The sequence below is a fragment of the Hippopotamus amphibius genome, chromosome X (genome assembly GCF_030028045.1).
Source record: "Hippopotamus amphibius kiboko isolate mHipAmp2 chromosome X, mHipAmp2.hap2, whole genome shotgun sequence".
Taxonomy (NCBI): Eukaryota; Metazoa; Chordata; class Mammalia; order Artiodactyla; family Hippopotamidae; genus Hippopotamus; species Hippopotamus amphibius.
In genome coordinates, this window is record NC_080203.1 from 112,475,009 (window position 1) to 112,488,499 (window position 13,491).

Sequence of the window (13,491 nt, forward strand, 5' to 3'; positions counted from 1 at the left end):
CAGAGCCTCCAGAAGGAACCAGCCCTTTTGACAGCTTGACTTCAGACTTCTGGCCTTCATAACTGTGAGAGAATAAATTCCTTTCGTGGTAAGCCTCCCAGTATGTTTATTACAGTTTTTCTAGAAAAATAATACATTACCTTATTTTAAAAGTGGACAAAAGATCTCAACAAATATCTTACAAAAGAAGATAGACAGATGATAAATAGGTATATGAAAGGATGCACAACATAATTTGGCATTAAGGAAATGCAAGTTAAAACAATTTGTTACCAGGGCACACCTACTGAAAGGCTAAAATAACAATTGCTAATGAGGATGCAGTTGGATCTCTCACACATTGATGTTGAAAATGCAAAATGGTACAGCCATTTTGGAAACAGTTTAGCATTTCATAAAAAACTGAACATGTTCTTATGATATAATTCAGAAATTGTGCTCCTAGATATTTATCCAACTGAATTGAAAACTTATGTCAACACAAATAACTTCACATACATGCTTATAGCAGCATTATGCATAATTACCAAAAACCAAGATGCCTTTAATAGGTGAGTGAATAAATCTGTGGTACATACATACAATGGAATACTATTCAGCAATAAAAAGTAATAAACTATCAACTATCAGTTCATGAGATAACATGGATGAACCTTAAATGCATACTGCTAAGCAAAAGAGGCCAGTCTGAAAATGCTATATATTATATGATTCTACTTCTAAGATATTCTGGAAAAGACACAACAACAGAGGCAAAAAACAGGCCAGTAGTTTCTAGACATTTTTGTTGGGGTGGGGAGAAGTGGTTGAAAAATGAAGCACAGGGGAGTTTTCAGCACGGCAAAACTATCCCTATGATACTGTAATGATGGATATGAGACACTATGCATTTTTCGAATCCTATAGAACTTTAGAGAACAAAGAGTGAATCTTAATGTATGCAAATAAAAAATCAATTCAGAGATCTTGGTGTCCCAGGATGGAATGTAGACTATGACAAAAAAAATGTCTAGCTGTATATAAACGTATGAAATAACATCAATGTAGAGGATGGGGAAAAAGAACACTGACCTAAGTAACTTTGGAAATAAGTGGATACTGTAAGACTAAAGAAAAAAGGAACTGTATATAGATACTGTATTCTAGTTGATACAGTTGTTCTCAGAAGGGTACGGGCTAATAATCTGAAATCAATATACGTGTATACTGGGATTGAATAAATAAGTATATGGATAGTTGGAGTCAATTTTCTCACAGAGGTAAGCAAAGGGGGAAGGCTGGAATGAATCAAGCGATACTAGATTAGAGTTAGAGACATCAGTATGACTCACGTGTATCTTAATATGGATATAGATGGACAGATATATCAATAATTATAGATATATGTGCATACATGGGCTAGTATACAGACATTTTCTAAGCTCTATCTTCCAAGCGGGCTTAGAAGCAACAAGACTCTAACAGCAAGGGAACAACATGAGCAGGAAAATAAACCTAATATTGGATTATAACACAAAGTATAAAATAAATATCCATGAGTCTACATTGCTATATGTGTGACTGACTGAATGAATAAATCAGAGAGAATATAAAAATCTTATGTAGAGAATAATTCCAAATAATTTATATATCTACTCCACCCCTACCCCTTAAGTGTGCGCTGAACATAGTGACATCTTTCCAAAGAGTACTGTATAGAAAAGAGGAGGAAAGAGTAACTGTACAGTGGAGAAACTTGACAAACACTACCTTAGGTAGGTGAACAAGGTAATATCATCAGTTGTTAAGTCATGTTGACAGTGTGCCCTTGATATAATGTGATGAAAATGGCACTTTATTACTGAGGCCTTCCTCATAAGAACCCATAATGCCAGTCTAATCATGAGAAAAATATCAAAGACATCCCAATAGAGGGACCTTATGCAAAATACTTGACAAATACTCCCCTGAACTGTCAAGGTCATCAAAAATAAGGAAAGTCTGATAAACTCTCACAGTTTAGAGGAGCCTAGGAGCAGTGATGTCTAAATGCAATGTGCTGTTATGGATGGGCTCTTGGGCCAGAAAAAGGACATTAGGGAAAAAAATGAAGGAAAAATGAATGAAGTATGGACTTTTGCTACTAATAAGGTATTGATATTGGTTCAATAGTTGTGACAAATTTATCATACTAATATAAGATATTAACAATAGGGGGGAGTAAGCACTGTGTATAAGGGAACCCTCTGTACTATCTTTGCAACTTTTCTGTAATTGTAAAACTATTGAAAATGTTGAGAATAGCTGACACAGAATTTAACTTTAATGTTTAATTCAATCAATCCAGAGTTATTACAACAATAACTTGGACATCACATATCAACTCCAATAATTTTTAAAATTTATTTATTTTACAGTAGGTCCTTGTTGGTTATCTACTTTAAGTATAGCAGTGTGTTCATGTCAATCCCAAACTCCCAACTGCACCATTTGCAATGATTCTCTCCACCTGGTCTATAAAATGTTTACACACCTGGGGCCAGCTATCTACCCCAGAGATTATCTGGTGGCAACATAGACCACTGAACAGACATCCGCATTATGGCTGTAAAGAACTCAGGAGCCAAGGGAGGCAGTCTAAAGTAGTGATAGCATCTAGATTATTTTTTAATGTTCTATCCCCAACTTCAGTGCTGGAAGGGCTCTGTACACAGAAGAAATAGCTTTTGTTATCAGGCATTAAGACAGCTTTCAGCCCTGGTACACTGGCAAGGATGCACAGAGTCATGAAGGCATGTAGGTTTCCCAGAATTCATTAATATTATCACTGCATGACACAGGGGAACTAGCTGTACTCTGCCTGACAGTGCGCAGGGGGGATTCTAAGGTAGGGAAGGGTATCAGGAATGCAGTTCCTTTCATCCAATAGATCTGCCCACTCAGATTGCTCTGCAACTGTAAGCTGGTAATAATGATTCACAGATTTTCCAAGCCTTTTCGTGAAAGTTGTCCAGGACCCTCCAAGATTCCCCATGTTCTCTCCTTCTGTTCCCTTTTCCACTGTCTGTTGAGCTCTGAATTCAGAACCCTGACTGCCAGCCTGCCCTGGGCTATCAGGACTTGGTTTAGTATGTGGCCTCTCTCATGGATTCTGGAAATTTCTTTACTCCCTCAGGCCTCCTGGTGTTCCTCACTAGTTGAGGATATCCTGTCTAGACTCTTCCTGAGGATCTATTCATTCTAACCAAATCCTTGCTTCTTAAAGTAATTGAAAAGAGTTTTATTGACATAGAATTTTAAAACACGTACCCAGAAATATCCCAGTACTCAAGATACCTTACGAAAATCCTGCTTTGTATGGATGAGGAATTAATTAATGAGGAATTATTTTTTGAGTAAAATAATTAGAAAATAGAAATACAAAATAACATTGAGGATATATATTCACATAAAAGATTGATCAACATTTAAAGTTGATCAAATAAAATGCCTGTGAGTTTATGATATTCATAAACATTAATATGTGAGTATAAAATGGTACAATATCATTGAAACAGAATAGCAATGATATTCATAAAAATATACAATCAACACACTATTTCCACTTCAACCCAATGTTCACTTCTCTGTCTTTCCTATAAGAAAATATCCACGTTTGCTCAATAATTTATATTTAACGATGTTGGTATCAGTTCTATGAGTTACGGCAACAAATGGAAAACAACTTATGTACCCCTCAGAAGGAGAATGGTTAATTTAATGATGGCACATACACACTTTAGAATGCTTGGGAGCAGTTAAAAGAGTGAGGTGGATCTATATGTGCTTTCACAGAAAGATCCTGCATTCATTTCATCAAGTGACAGAGACAAGAGGCAAAACAATATGTACATCATTATCCATGTATGTTAAAAAAAACTCACATTGAATTTTTGTACTATATCTATGTAAGAAAAAATATATTATATTTTAATATAATATGTACAACATTTAAAAATTTTGGTTACTTCTGAATAAGGCTGAATTTTGTAGGATGAAATAAAGAATGGGATTTGGGTTTATCGATATTTTTCTAGCATCAAGAATATATGCACTATTTCTACTGTAATTAGTATATTTAAGTAAGATGGCAACAGAAATAATAGCAGCTATGTGTTGTTCAGATAAAGTATCTGCTAGTGGGAATGTAGGAAGAAGCCTGAAACCTGAATGACAACACTACAAAAGTTTCTCTCTCCTACACATAAAGCTTGCCTTGGGTTGACCAGTATCTCTGCTGTCAGATGACCCAGGGATCCAGGCTTCTTCCACCATGTGGATCCACATTTCAGCCCAGGCTTTGCATGTTTGCTGCTAAATTTAACAGAAAGCATCACGGTAGCACACTGACTGTCAAATGCCTTGGTCTGTTCATATTTCAGTGGCAAGGGTAGTCAGAAAACCATTTCTAATACAAGTGGACTGGACAATACAGTGTCCCCATGTGCCCAGGAAGCAGAGCAAGACATATGAGGATGAACACTTGCAGTCTCTCCACAAACAGTTACAGAGTAGGAGATCATCAGTAAAATACAACACTTACAGTTTGTATACAAAAGCTCTCTTCATTCTTGGAGAAGTTTCTGAGAAGGCAAAAATTGCCTTGCAACACTCCAACTTTTTCTAGTGCCTGCTATGTGACAGGTGTTTTCAGATACAGGCTCACACCAATTTTCTAAAGGACACTGCAAATCTCAGCAGGGAAGGGTCACCTTTTGTCACTAAATAGTACCTTTCTGCACTTACCTTTACAGTACTCTCAATACAGTGAAACTTTTCTTCTTCCTTTTGCTGCATGGTCAAAAATCATAACTTGTGAGCCTCTGCTGCCCATCACCTGATGAATATGCCTAAATACTTGTACAGATGTCTTTGGGCACACTGGAAAACCAGGCTTTTCCTCTGGGACAGATACAGACAAGAGTCAGGAAAATGATGGTCAATATTTTTTTTCTTATCAAAGGTGGCATGTCTGCCAGGGAGACATGTTCTACATTGTTGGTAGACTGAATAATTTGCTCCATGAAGATGCCCATACCTTATCCCTGAAACCTATGCATATGTTATGTTACATGGCCAAAGGCACTTTGCAGATGTGGAAAGGTTATGCAAGTGACTTTATTTTTTTTTATTCTTTTTTTGAGGGGTACACCAAGTTCAATCATCTGCTTTTATACACATATCCCCATATTCCCTCCCTCCCTCAACTCCCCCCCACCCTACCTCGAGTCCCCCCCACCCTCCCCGTCCCAGTCCTCTAAGGCATCGTCCATCCTCGAGTTGGACTCCCTTTGTTATACAACAACTTCCCACTGGCTATCTATTTAACACTTGGTACTATATATATGTCTGTGCTACTCTCTCGCTTCGTCTCAGCTTCCCCTTCACCCCCCACCCCCCCCCAAACCTCGAGTTCTCCAGTCCATTCTCTGTATCTGCATCCTTGTTCTTGTCACTGAGTTCATCAGTACCATTTTTAGATTCTGTATATGTGAGTTAGCATACAATATTTGTCCTTCTCTTTCTGACTTACTTCACTCTGTATGACAGATTGTAGGTCTATCCACCTCATTACATATAGCTCCATCTCATCCCTTTTTATAGCTGAGTAATATTCCATTGTACATATATGCCACATCTTCTTTATCCATTCATTTGTTGATGGGCATTTAGGTTGCTTCCATGTCCTGGCTATTGTAAATAGTGCTGCAATAAACATTATGGTACATGTTTCTTTTGGGATTATGGTTTTCTTTGGGTATATGCCCAGAAGTGGGATTACTGGATCATATGGTAGTTCTATTTGTAGTTTTTTAAGGAACCTCCAAACTGTTTTCCATAGCGGCTGTACCAACTTACATTCCCACCAACAGTGCAGGAGAGTTCCCTTTTCTCCACACCCTCTCCAACATTTGTTGTTTCCAGATTTTGTGATGATGGCCATTCTGATTGGTGTGAGGTGATCCCTCATTGTGGCTTTGACTTGCATTTCTCTGATGATTAGTGATGTTGAGCATCTTTTCATGTGTGTGTTGGCCATCTGTGTGTCTTCTTTGGAGAAATGTCTATTTAGGTCTTCCTCCCATGTGTGGATTGGGTTATTTGCTGTGGGAAGACATTCAGGAACCTTTTTGAAACCTTGAAAATGTTAAAGTATGTGGGCCGAGCGATGGGATTCAGAATGTCCTGCTTGAGCAGTGGAGGAGCTGAGGGTGCGGGGCGTGGAGACTAATATCACCCTGTTTGGCCCTGGAGGATGACTGGTTAGCCAGAGACGGGTAAGATTCCTCAAGGGAGGAACAACCTAAGACAGGCACAGTCGCAGAGGGGCCAACACGGGTGGGGCACAGACCCCCAATATCTGAGAGAGGTCTCCTGCCCCCAGGGCTGTTTTGCTCTCCAGGCCCAGCTCAAATCCACACCTGCTCAACTCGGACCCAGGAAGTAAACAAAGATAATTGCCTCAGTCATGTGAGGCCTTTGATTGTTTATGGGTGTAACCTGAGAATGTTAGCCCAGGAACTCAATAAAAGCAACCTGGGATGAGTCAGCAGGGCTCTTGATCCGAGAGGTCTTGAGCCCCCCGGTCCCACTTTTCTCTTCAGTCTGTGTCTGTGTCTTCTTCAAGCTTGCGGCACCCGTCACTCACCTCGAGTCGCCGAGCTGGTCTCGGCAATTTGCTTTTTCGGTATTAAGCTTCATGAGCTGCTTGTATATTTTGGAGGTTAATCCTTTGTCCGTTGTTTCATAGGCAACTATTTTTTCCCATTCTGAGGGTTGCCTTTTAGTCTTGTTTATGGTTTCTTTCGCTGTGCAAAAGCTTTGAAGTTTCATGAGGTCCCATTTGTTTATTCTTGATTTTATTTCCATGATTCTAGGAGGTGGGTCCAAAAGGATCTTGCTTTGATGGATGTCATAGAGTGTTCTGCCTATGTTTTCCTCTAGGAGTTTGATAGTGTCTGGCCTTACATGTAGGTCTTTAATCCATTTGGAGTTTATTTCTGTGTATGGTGTTAGGAAGTGTTCTAATTTCATTCTTTTACATGTTGCTGTCCAATTTTCCCAGCACCACTTATTGAAGAGGCTGTCTTTTTTCCATTGTATATTCGTGCCTCCTTTGTCAAAGATAAGGTGCCCATATGTGTTTGGGCTTACTTCTGAGTTCCCTATTCTATTCCATTGATCGTCCTTTCTATTTTTGTGCCAGTACCATACTGTCTTGATCACTATGGCCTTGTAGTATAGTTTGAAGTCAGGAAGCCTGTTTCCACCAACTCCATTTTTCCTTCTCAAGATTGTTTTGGCTATTTGGGGTCTTTTGCGTTTCCATACAAATCGTAAGATTTCTTGCTCTAGTTCTGTGAGGAATGTCATTGGTGATTTGATCGGGATTGCATTGAATCTGTAAATTGCTTTGAGTAGTACAGTCATTTTCACGATGTTGATTCTTGCAATCCAGGAACATGGTATGTCCCTCCATCTGTTTGTGTCATCTTTGATTTCTTTCAGCAATGTCTTAAAGTTTTCTGCATACAGATCTTTTGCCTCCTTAGGCAGGTTTATTCCTAGGTATTTTATTCTTTTTGTTGCAATGGTGAATGGGAGAGTTTCCTTAATTTCTCTTTCTGCTCTTCCGTTGTTAGTGTATAGGAATGCAAGAGATTTCTGTGCATTAATTTTGTATCCTGCTACTTTACTAAACTCATCAATTAGTGCTAGCAGTTTTCTGGTAGAGTCTTTAGGGTTTTCTATATATAATATCATGTCATCTGCAAAGTGACAATTTTACTTCTTCTTTTCCAATTTGTATTCCTTTTATTTCTTTTTCTTCTCTGATTGCTGTGGCTAACACTTCCAAAACTATGTTGAATAATAATGGTGTGAGTGGACACCCTTGTCTTGTTCCTGTTCTTAGAGGGAATTCTTCCAGTTTTTCCCCATTGAGAACGATGTTGGCTTTTGGTTTCTCATATATGGCTTTTATTATATTGAGGTAATTTCCTTCTATGCCCATGTTCTGGAGAGCTTTTATCATAAATGGGTGTTGAACTTTGTCAAAAGCTTTTTCTGCATCTATTGAGATGATCATATGGTTTTTATCCTTCAATTTGTTGATATGGTGTATCACATTGATTGATTTGTGTATATTGAAGAATCCTTGCATCCCAGGGATAAACCCCACTTGATCATGGTGTATGATTTTTTTAATGTGCTGTTGGATTCTGTTAGCTAGTATTTTGTTGAGGATTTTTGCATCTATATTCCAAGTGACTTTAAAATAAAGATATATACTGGATTACCTGGGTGGACCCAATCTAATGACATGACCCCTTGCAAGCAAAGAACTTTCTGTGGCTCGCTGTAGAAGAGAGATGCAGCAGACAGGGAAGTTAGAGAAATGTCAAGCGTGAGAAAGATTCAGAGTTTAATAGCTGACTCAAAATATATGGGCCCACATGTGAGGACTGGGGAGAGGTCTGGAGAAACTATGGTAGCTCCAGCTGATAGCAAGGAAACAGGACCTCATTCTTATTAACACAAAGAACTGGATTCTGCCAAAACCTGAATGCTTTTGGAAGGAAATTCTTCCCGGAACTCATAAGGAGAGGTCTGGCAACTGAAAGCTTGACGTGGGCCTTAGGAAACTCAGAACGGAGAAACCAGCAGAAGCAACTTGGATTTATCAGCCACAGACGTGAGATAATAAATTTGTGTTGTTCTAAACTGCTAAATTTGTGGCAATGTGTGGAATACTAGCATAACCTCCTGGAAGGGGTATGGAGTCTGTTAGAATCCAGCCTCTGCAGATGGTTGTGACACAGTGATTTCCTTGGTCCTTCCTCATCTGCCATTTCGAAGGGAGGCTTTGGTTCTTGGCCACTTAGTTAAACTCACTCATCAGTGTACAGATTCAGTGGCCAGTCCCAAAAATGTCAGCAGATTAAATTCTCTTTTCTTTCTAACGTTGTCTGCTTTCTAAAACCTTCTAACTTTAGGTTTATCTTGCAAGAACCAGTAGATCCTGTGCCTAATTTACTCACAATTCAATTTGGAAAAAAAACTTTGAGAGTGTGGTGGAAGCACCCAGAGCAAGTGAGCAGATTTCTAAACTTCACCTCCAAAGTAAACAGTGGTTGGGGCCGTTCTTATCAGAGATTCCATGGTCATGGATGGGACAGACAGGGAATGCCTGCAGGGAGCTGGAATGCTCTAAATCAGGGGAAAGTTGGGTGATTCTGGGTTTTCTGTTCCACTGGGAGCAGAGTGCAGCCTTATAAAAGGAAGCAGGGGAGAGCTAGACAGCAGGTCAGGATCCAGATGTGAATATGAGGGCACACTGAGGAGGCCCCAGGGGAGGAGCGATGTAATTCGGAAAGGGCTGGATCTGATCCCATGTACCAGCACTGGGCAGAGTCAGCTCTAAAAGAGTCAGCTCTCCTGCGGATAGGGGCAGGAGAACCTTAGGGGAATGCAGGCCATAGACAATCCCCACTTGGTGTTTAATTCTCATTTTCACCTTATTAATACACCTGGATTTAGTACATTGGCTGCAGATGCCATCTTTTTATTTCCCAGGAGATGTTGTGGAGTAATGAGAAGAGAAAGGAATTAGAAGGTCGGCCTCAGGCTGGGAGGGGTGGAACACTGTGGGCTCTAGAGGAATTCCGACCAGGGCTCTAGTCCCAGCTCTGTCACTTACAAGCCAGGTGAACTCAGGAAAAATGCAAAATTCTGTGAGCCTCAGATCTTCATCTGTGAAATGGATTTGATAAGTAGTCCTCTTGCTCTTGGTTCACATATATCACGTAAATAGGAATGTTGGAATGTAACTTATGCAAGACACTGGCACAGTATCTGGTATGTATTGGGTTTTGCTAAATTTTAGTTATTATTATAATTATTTTCACCCTAAAACCTACTAACCTCCCCTCTGGTTTATTTTTTTTAATCCAGGAAATATAGAATTTACAGCTCTCTAGGATATGGCACAAGAAATCAGCCAATATGTTGCTCAGAATGTTAAACTAAGTTACTTGCTGTATAAATTTTCTTAGGATATATTATTTATTACTGGTGTGGGGGTTCTGCCCAGTTTGATGCGACTCAAAATTCCTGGAATTTGTGTCAAAAGTCTATTTCCATCCCTCCCTTATATCTTCCCTTCCATCCAAAACACTTGTGTTTGCAATTATTTTACCTCCATCACAAATCTAGTTCTAGCTTAGAGTTTACCAAATTACATTCCAGATAACCTAATTAAAATGCCCATTTATTGGATGGACTATGTCTCTCCCAGCCCAAGGCAAAGATTGCCAGCACAGTGGCTCCTGAGCATCCCACCTCATATAAGTATCACCCTTATTTCTCAGATGCTCCCTTGTTATAATGTGCACAAACCACCTATTTTGTGGGATGTGTTTTCTCACACTGGAAAAAGAGCATAGGACCTCTTCCACTCCTGCCCCAGGTGAAAATTGCTGTGCTTTATACATGATCTTGAAGTGAATGCTAAAAGTAGCTTTTCCTTCCAGGCTTTAGTCTCTCAATCTGAGACACATCATCTGAGATTTTAGTCTCTGCCTACCACTCAAACAAACTCATCTGACCCACCACCCATCTTAATTAAAATTACCTCCCACTGAAGGACTTGCAGTTTCCCAAGGTCTCAAACCCCTTTGCCAAGGGGTATTTACATTTGACTACTCACAATGAAAATCCCCAAGTCCTCACACCATCTTTTGGCTTGTTCTTTTAGTTGTAGGGGATATCTTATAATATCCCTTGCGTCATAGCTGCTCCAAGACTTTAAAATTCTACTTTAAAATGGGACTTCCCTGGTGGTCCAGTGGTTAAGACTTCGCCTTCCAACGCAGGGGGTGTGGGTTCGATTCTTGTTTGAGGAGCTAAGATCCCACATGCCTCACAGCCAAAAACCAAAACATAAAAACAGGAGCAATGTTGTAACAAATTTAATAAAGACTTTAAAAATGGTCCACATCATAAAATTCTGTGGGCAGGAATGGTTCTTGTTCGTCTTAGTGTTCCCCATACTAGGAGGGAGCTTTGCAAAGATTAGATGCTTAATTATTATTGGAGAAAAAAAAAATGGGCCACTGAAAAAGAGGTCTAATTTATTATAATATTATTTCTCCTACATTCTTGAATAAGCTGAATATATCCAGATTTCTCTCTCTATATATATATATATACACACACACACACACACGCGCATGTTATGAAATAACAAAATGTGATAAATGAAACCAAGAATTTATCATCTTTATCTCTCCATTTCTTGACCCCAATTATTACACTGTTAAGTTTTTCACATTTCCAAGGAAATGCCTCTTCTACTGCCATGTTGTCTTATTTCAAATTACAAAATAGGGTGCAACTTTTTCAATTAGTTTTACAATACAATAAAACTCTTACTCTTAAATCTCATTCACAGCAATGATTGAGCAATATCACTCATAAATTTGGATTATGAAGCTACTTAAACATTATATTAAAGGAACAATATTTTAAAAAATTATCCAAGTTACTACATAGAACAGACACACAAATATATGTTATACACTCTGTTGTCTGCGGCCCCACCCCAACCTTCTACTGTTTAGAATGTGGGCTTCTCTTTTTAACAACAAAGTGAAGAATCTGCCTCAGACTCTACTGGGGCGGGAGTTGCTGCTGGCTATGGCCTCGGAGCGCACACTGGCCAGGGCAGCAGTACGAGCTCTGGCTGCAGCTCTGGCTCGGGCTCTCTCTTCCTTATCTCTCAAAGCCTCTGCATACCAGACTGGAAAGGCAGTGGGGACTGTATAATGGATCTTGGCCACAAACTCCAGCACTTTCATCTTGGTGGTTTCAGCATGGGCTTTGGGGCCCCACAGAAACTCGTAGCGTGGAGGATTGCTGTTGGCCACCTGGCGGTACTCCAGGTACCCTTCCTGCACCAAATCTTTGGTGATGAGCTTCCTGGGCTCCCCAAAAATGAAGTGCTTCCTCCCCTTATATAACCCCATCACATTCATTATTTGCCAGACTTGCTCCTCAGTGGCACAATAGCCCTTAGTGAAGATCACACCCAGAATAGCCATCAACAGGCCTGTCTTGGGAATCCCTCTTTTATCACCCAGGTTTGAATTATAGCTTAGATCTAGTTTGTTGACAAGGACATAGATGTGCCGGAAGGGATCCACTTCCTTCAGGTCAAGGCCAAAGACCACCTCCAGGTGCTCAGAAGCTCTTTTAAGGATCTCAAGGAAGTGACTCCTATACATCTGGATTACATTTGTCAGCATATCTGCCTTGGTAATGGGCTCTTTCATTCGATACTTGTACAGCAGGTAGTACACCAGTGTAACCACCTTCTCAGCTAGATGGTCTCTGAAGATGGCCTCAGTGTTTGCAAAAGCTGTGGCTCTGTGAAGACCCTGTGGATTGCAACATGACCAAACAATAAGTGAGCTTTGGGAAATAGCTTTGCAACAAGGAGGGGAAGAAGGGGGGAACTCTTCTCCCACTCCCACCTTGGCCTGAGCACCTACCAGATCCTCGGGTTCATCTCGGGCCTGGCGGCGTTTCTCACGGGCACGGAGCTTACTCTTCCGACCCCGAGGCATGATGACTTTGAACAAAAGCAGCAGGCAAGTGGGCAGGTGACTCAGTGACCTAAAGGAAAGAGGATGAGATCGCTGGGCCACTTCAACAGGGAGATACATTCGGCCTTGGCCTCTATTGGCCTCTGCAGGTTTCCTTGAGGGCACTGTTCTAGGAGCCCACAAAGCTCCTATTCTCTGATTTGCCTCTGCCGTGAGGACCCTGTGGAAATAACTAGGATGTGCCTTAGCTCCTACCTACCACATCTGCCTGGGGCTCACTGGGGCTTAGAGCAGTGGCTCTGTTCTGAGTTAGAGAACAGAGGGTCATCACTTCACTTTTGGCAAGACCTGGAGTTCCTGTGTGCTACTGGTCTGATACTGTCCCTTCATTTCAAAGTTCTTATCACTCTGAGACCCCAGAAGTGGAAACGAGCAGAACTTCAGTATACCACACTTGCCTGGGGATGCACAGCAAAGAAAGCACAGAGCTCTGTGGGACCCTCTCTATCCTTGGCTGATTAGCGGTCTCAGTCCTCACTCAGTGCCCTCACTTTTGCTTCTGGTAGGGCCTGGGGCTCCTCCCTCTGCTGACATGAGACTTATACCCTCAGAGCAAGGCTCCCAAATCCTGAAAGTCCTGAGGAGGAGGTTAGGGAGGCCTCAGTCTAACCTATCTGCCCCAGGTACCCTCGAGGCTAATGGCATGGATAGGCTTCTCTGTGACCCCCACTGTTCTGAGGCAGGTGTCCCCTTAGACCTCACACTGGGTCCTCACATTGACCACTGACTGTTGGAAAAGCTTAGATTCCCTCCCTTTAATGACCACGAGGCTGCCATGTCGGATCAGCCTTCCTCTTGCTGAGAATAT

The 13,491-nt window shown here is 40.8% G+C and overlaps 1 protein-coding gene across 1 annotated transcript; it reads right to left on the reverse strand.

The window, feature by feature from the left end:
- Positions 1 to 10,086: 10,086 nt before the first annotated feature.
- Positions 10,087 to 12,644, reverse strand: LOC130841566 (melanoma-associated antigen B10-like). The gene is made up of 2 exons (XM_057717683.1): positions 11,693 to 12,644; positions 10,087 to 10,121 (listed from the first exon to the last, which is right to left on the reverse strand). The coding sequence occupies exons 1-2, from the start codon at positions 12,642 to 12,644 to the stop codon at positions 10,087 to 10,089; spliced, it is 987 nt and encodes a 328-aa protein (XP_057573666.1).
- Positions 12,645 to 13,491: the final 847 nt, after the last annotated feature.

What these genes read in the sequence shown, in the direction of transcription:
- LOC130841566 (XM_057717683.1), bottom strand. Translation starts at nt 12,644, where the DNA reads ATGCCTCGGGGTCGGAAGAGTAAGCTCCGTGCCCGTGAGAAACGCCGC. An exon ending in CAGCAGCAACTCCCGCCCCA is followed by an intron (nt 10,122 to 11,692) that starts GTAGAGTCTGAG and finishes AGGAATTTTGAG; the next exon opens with TCGCATCAAACTGGGCAGAA.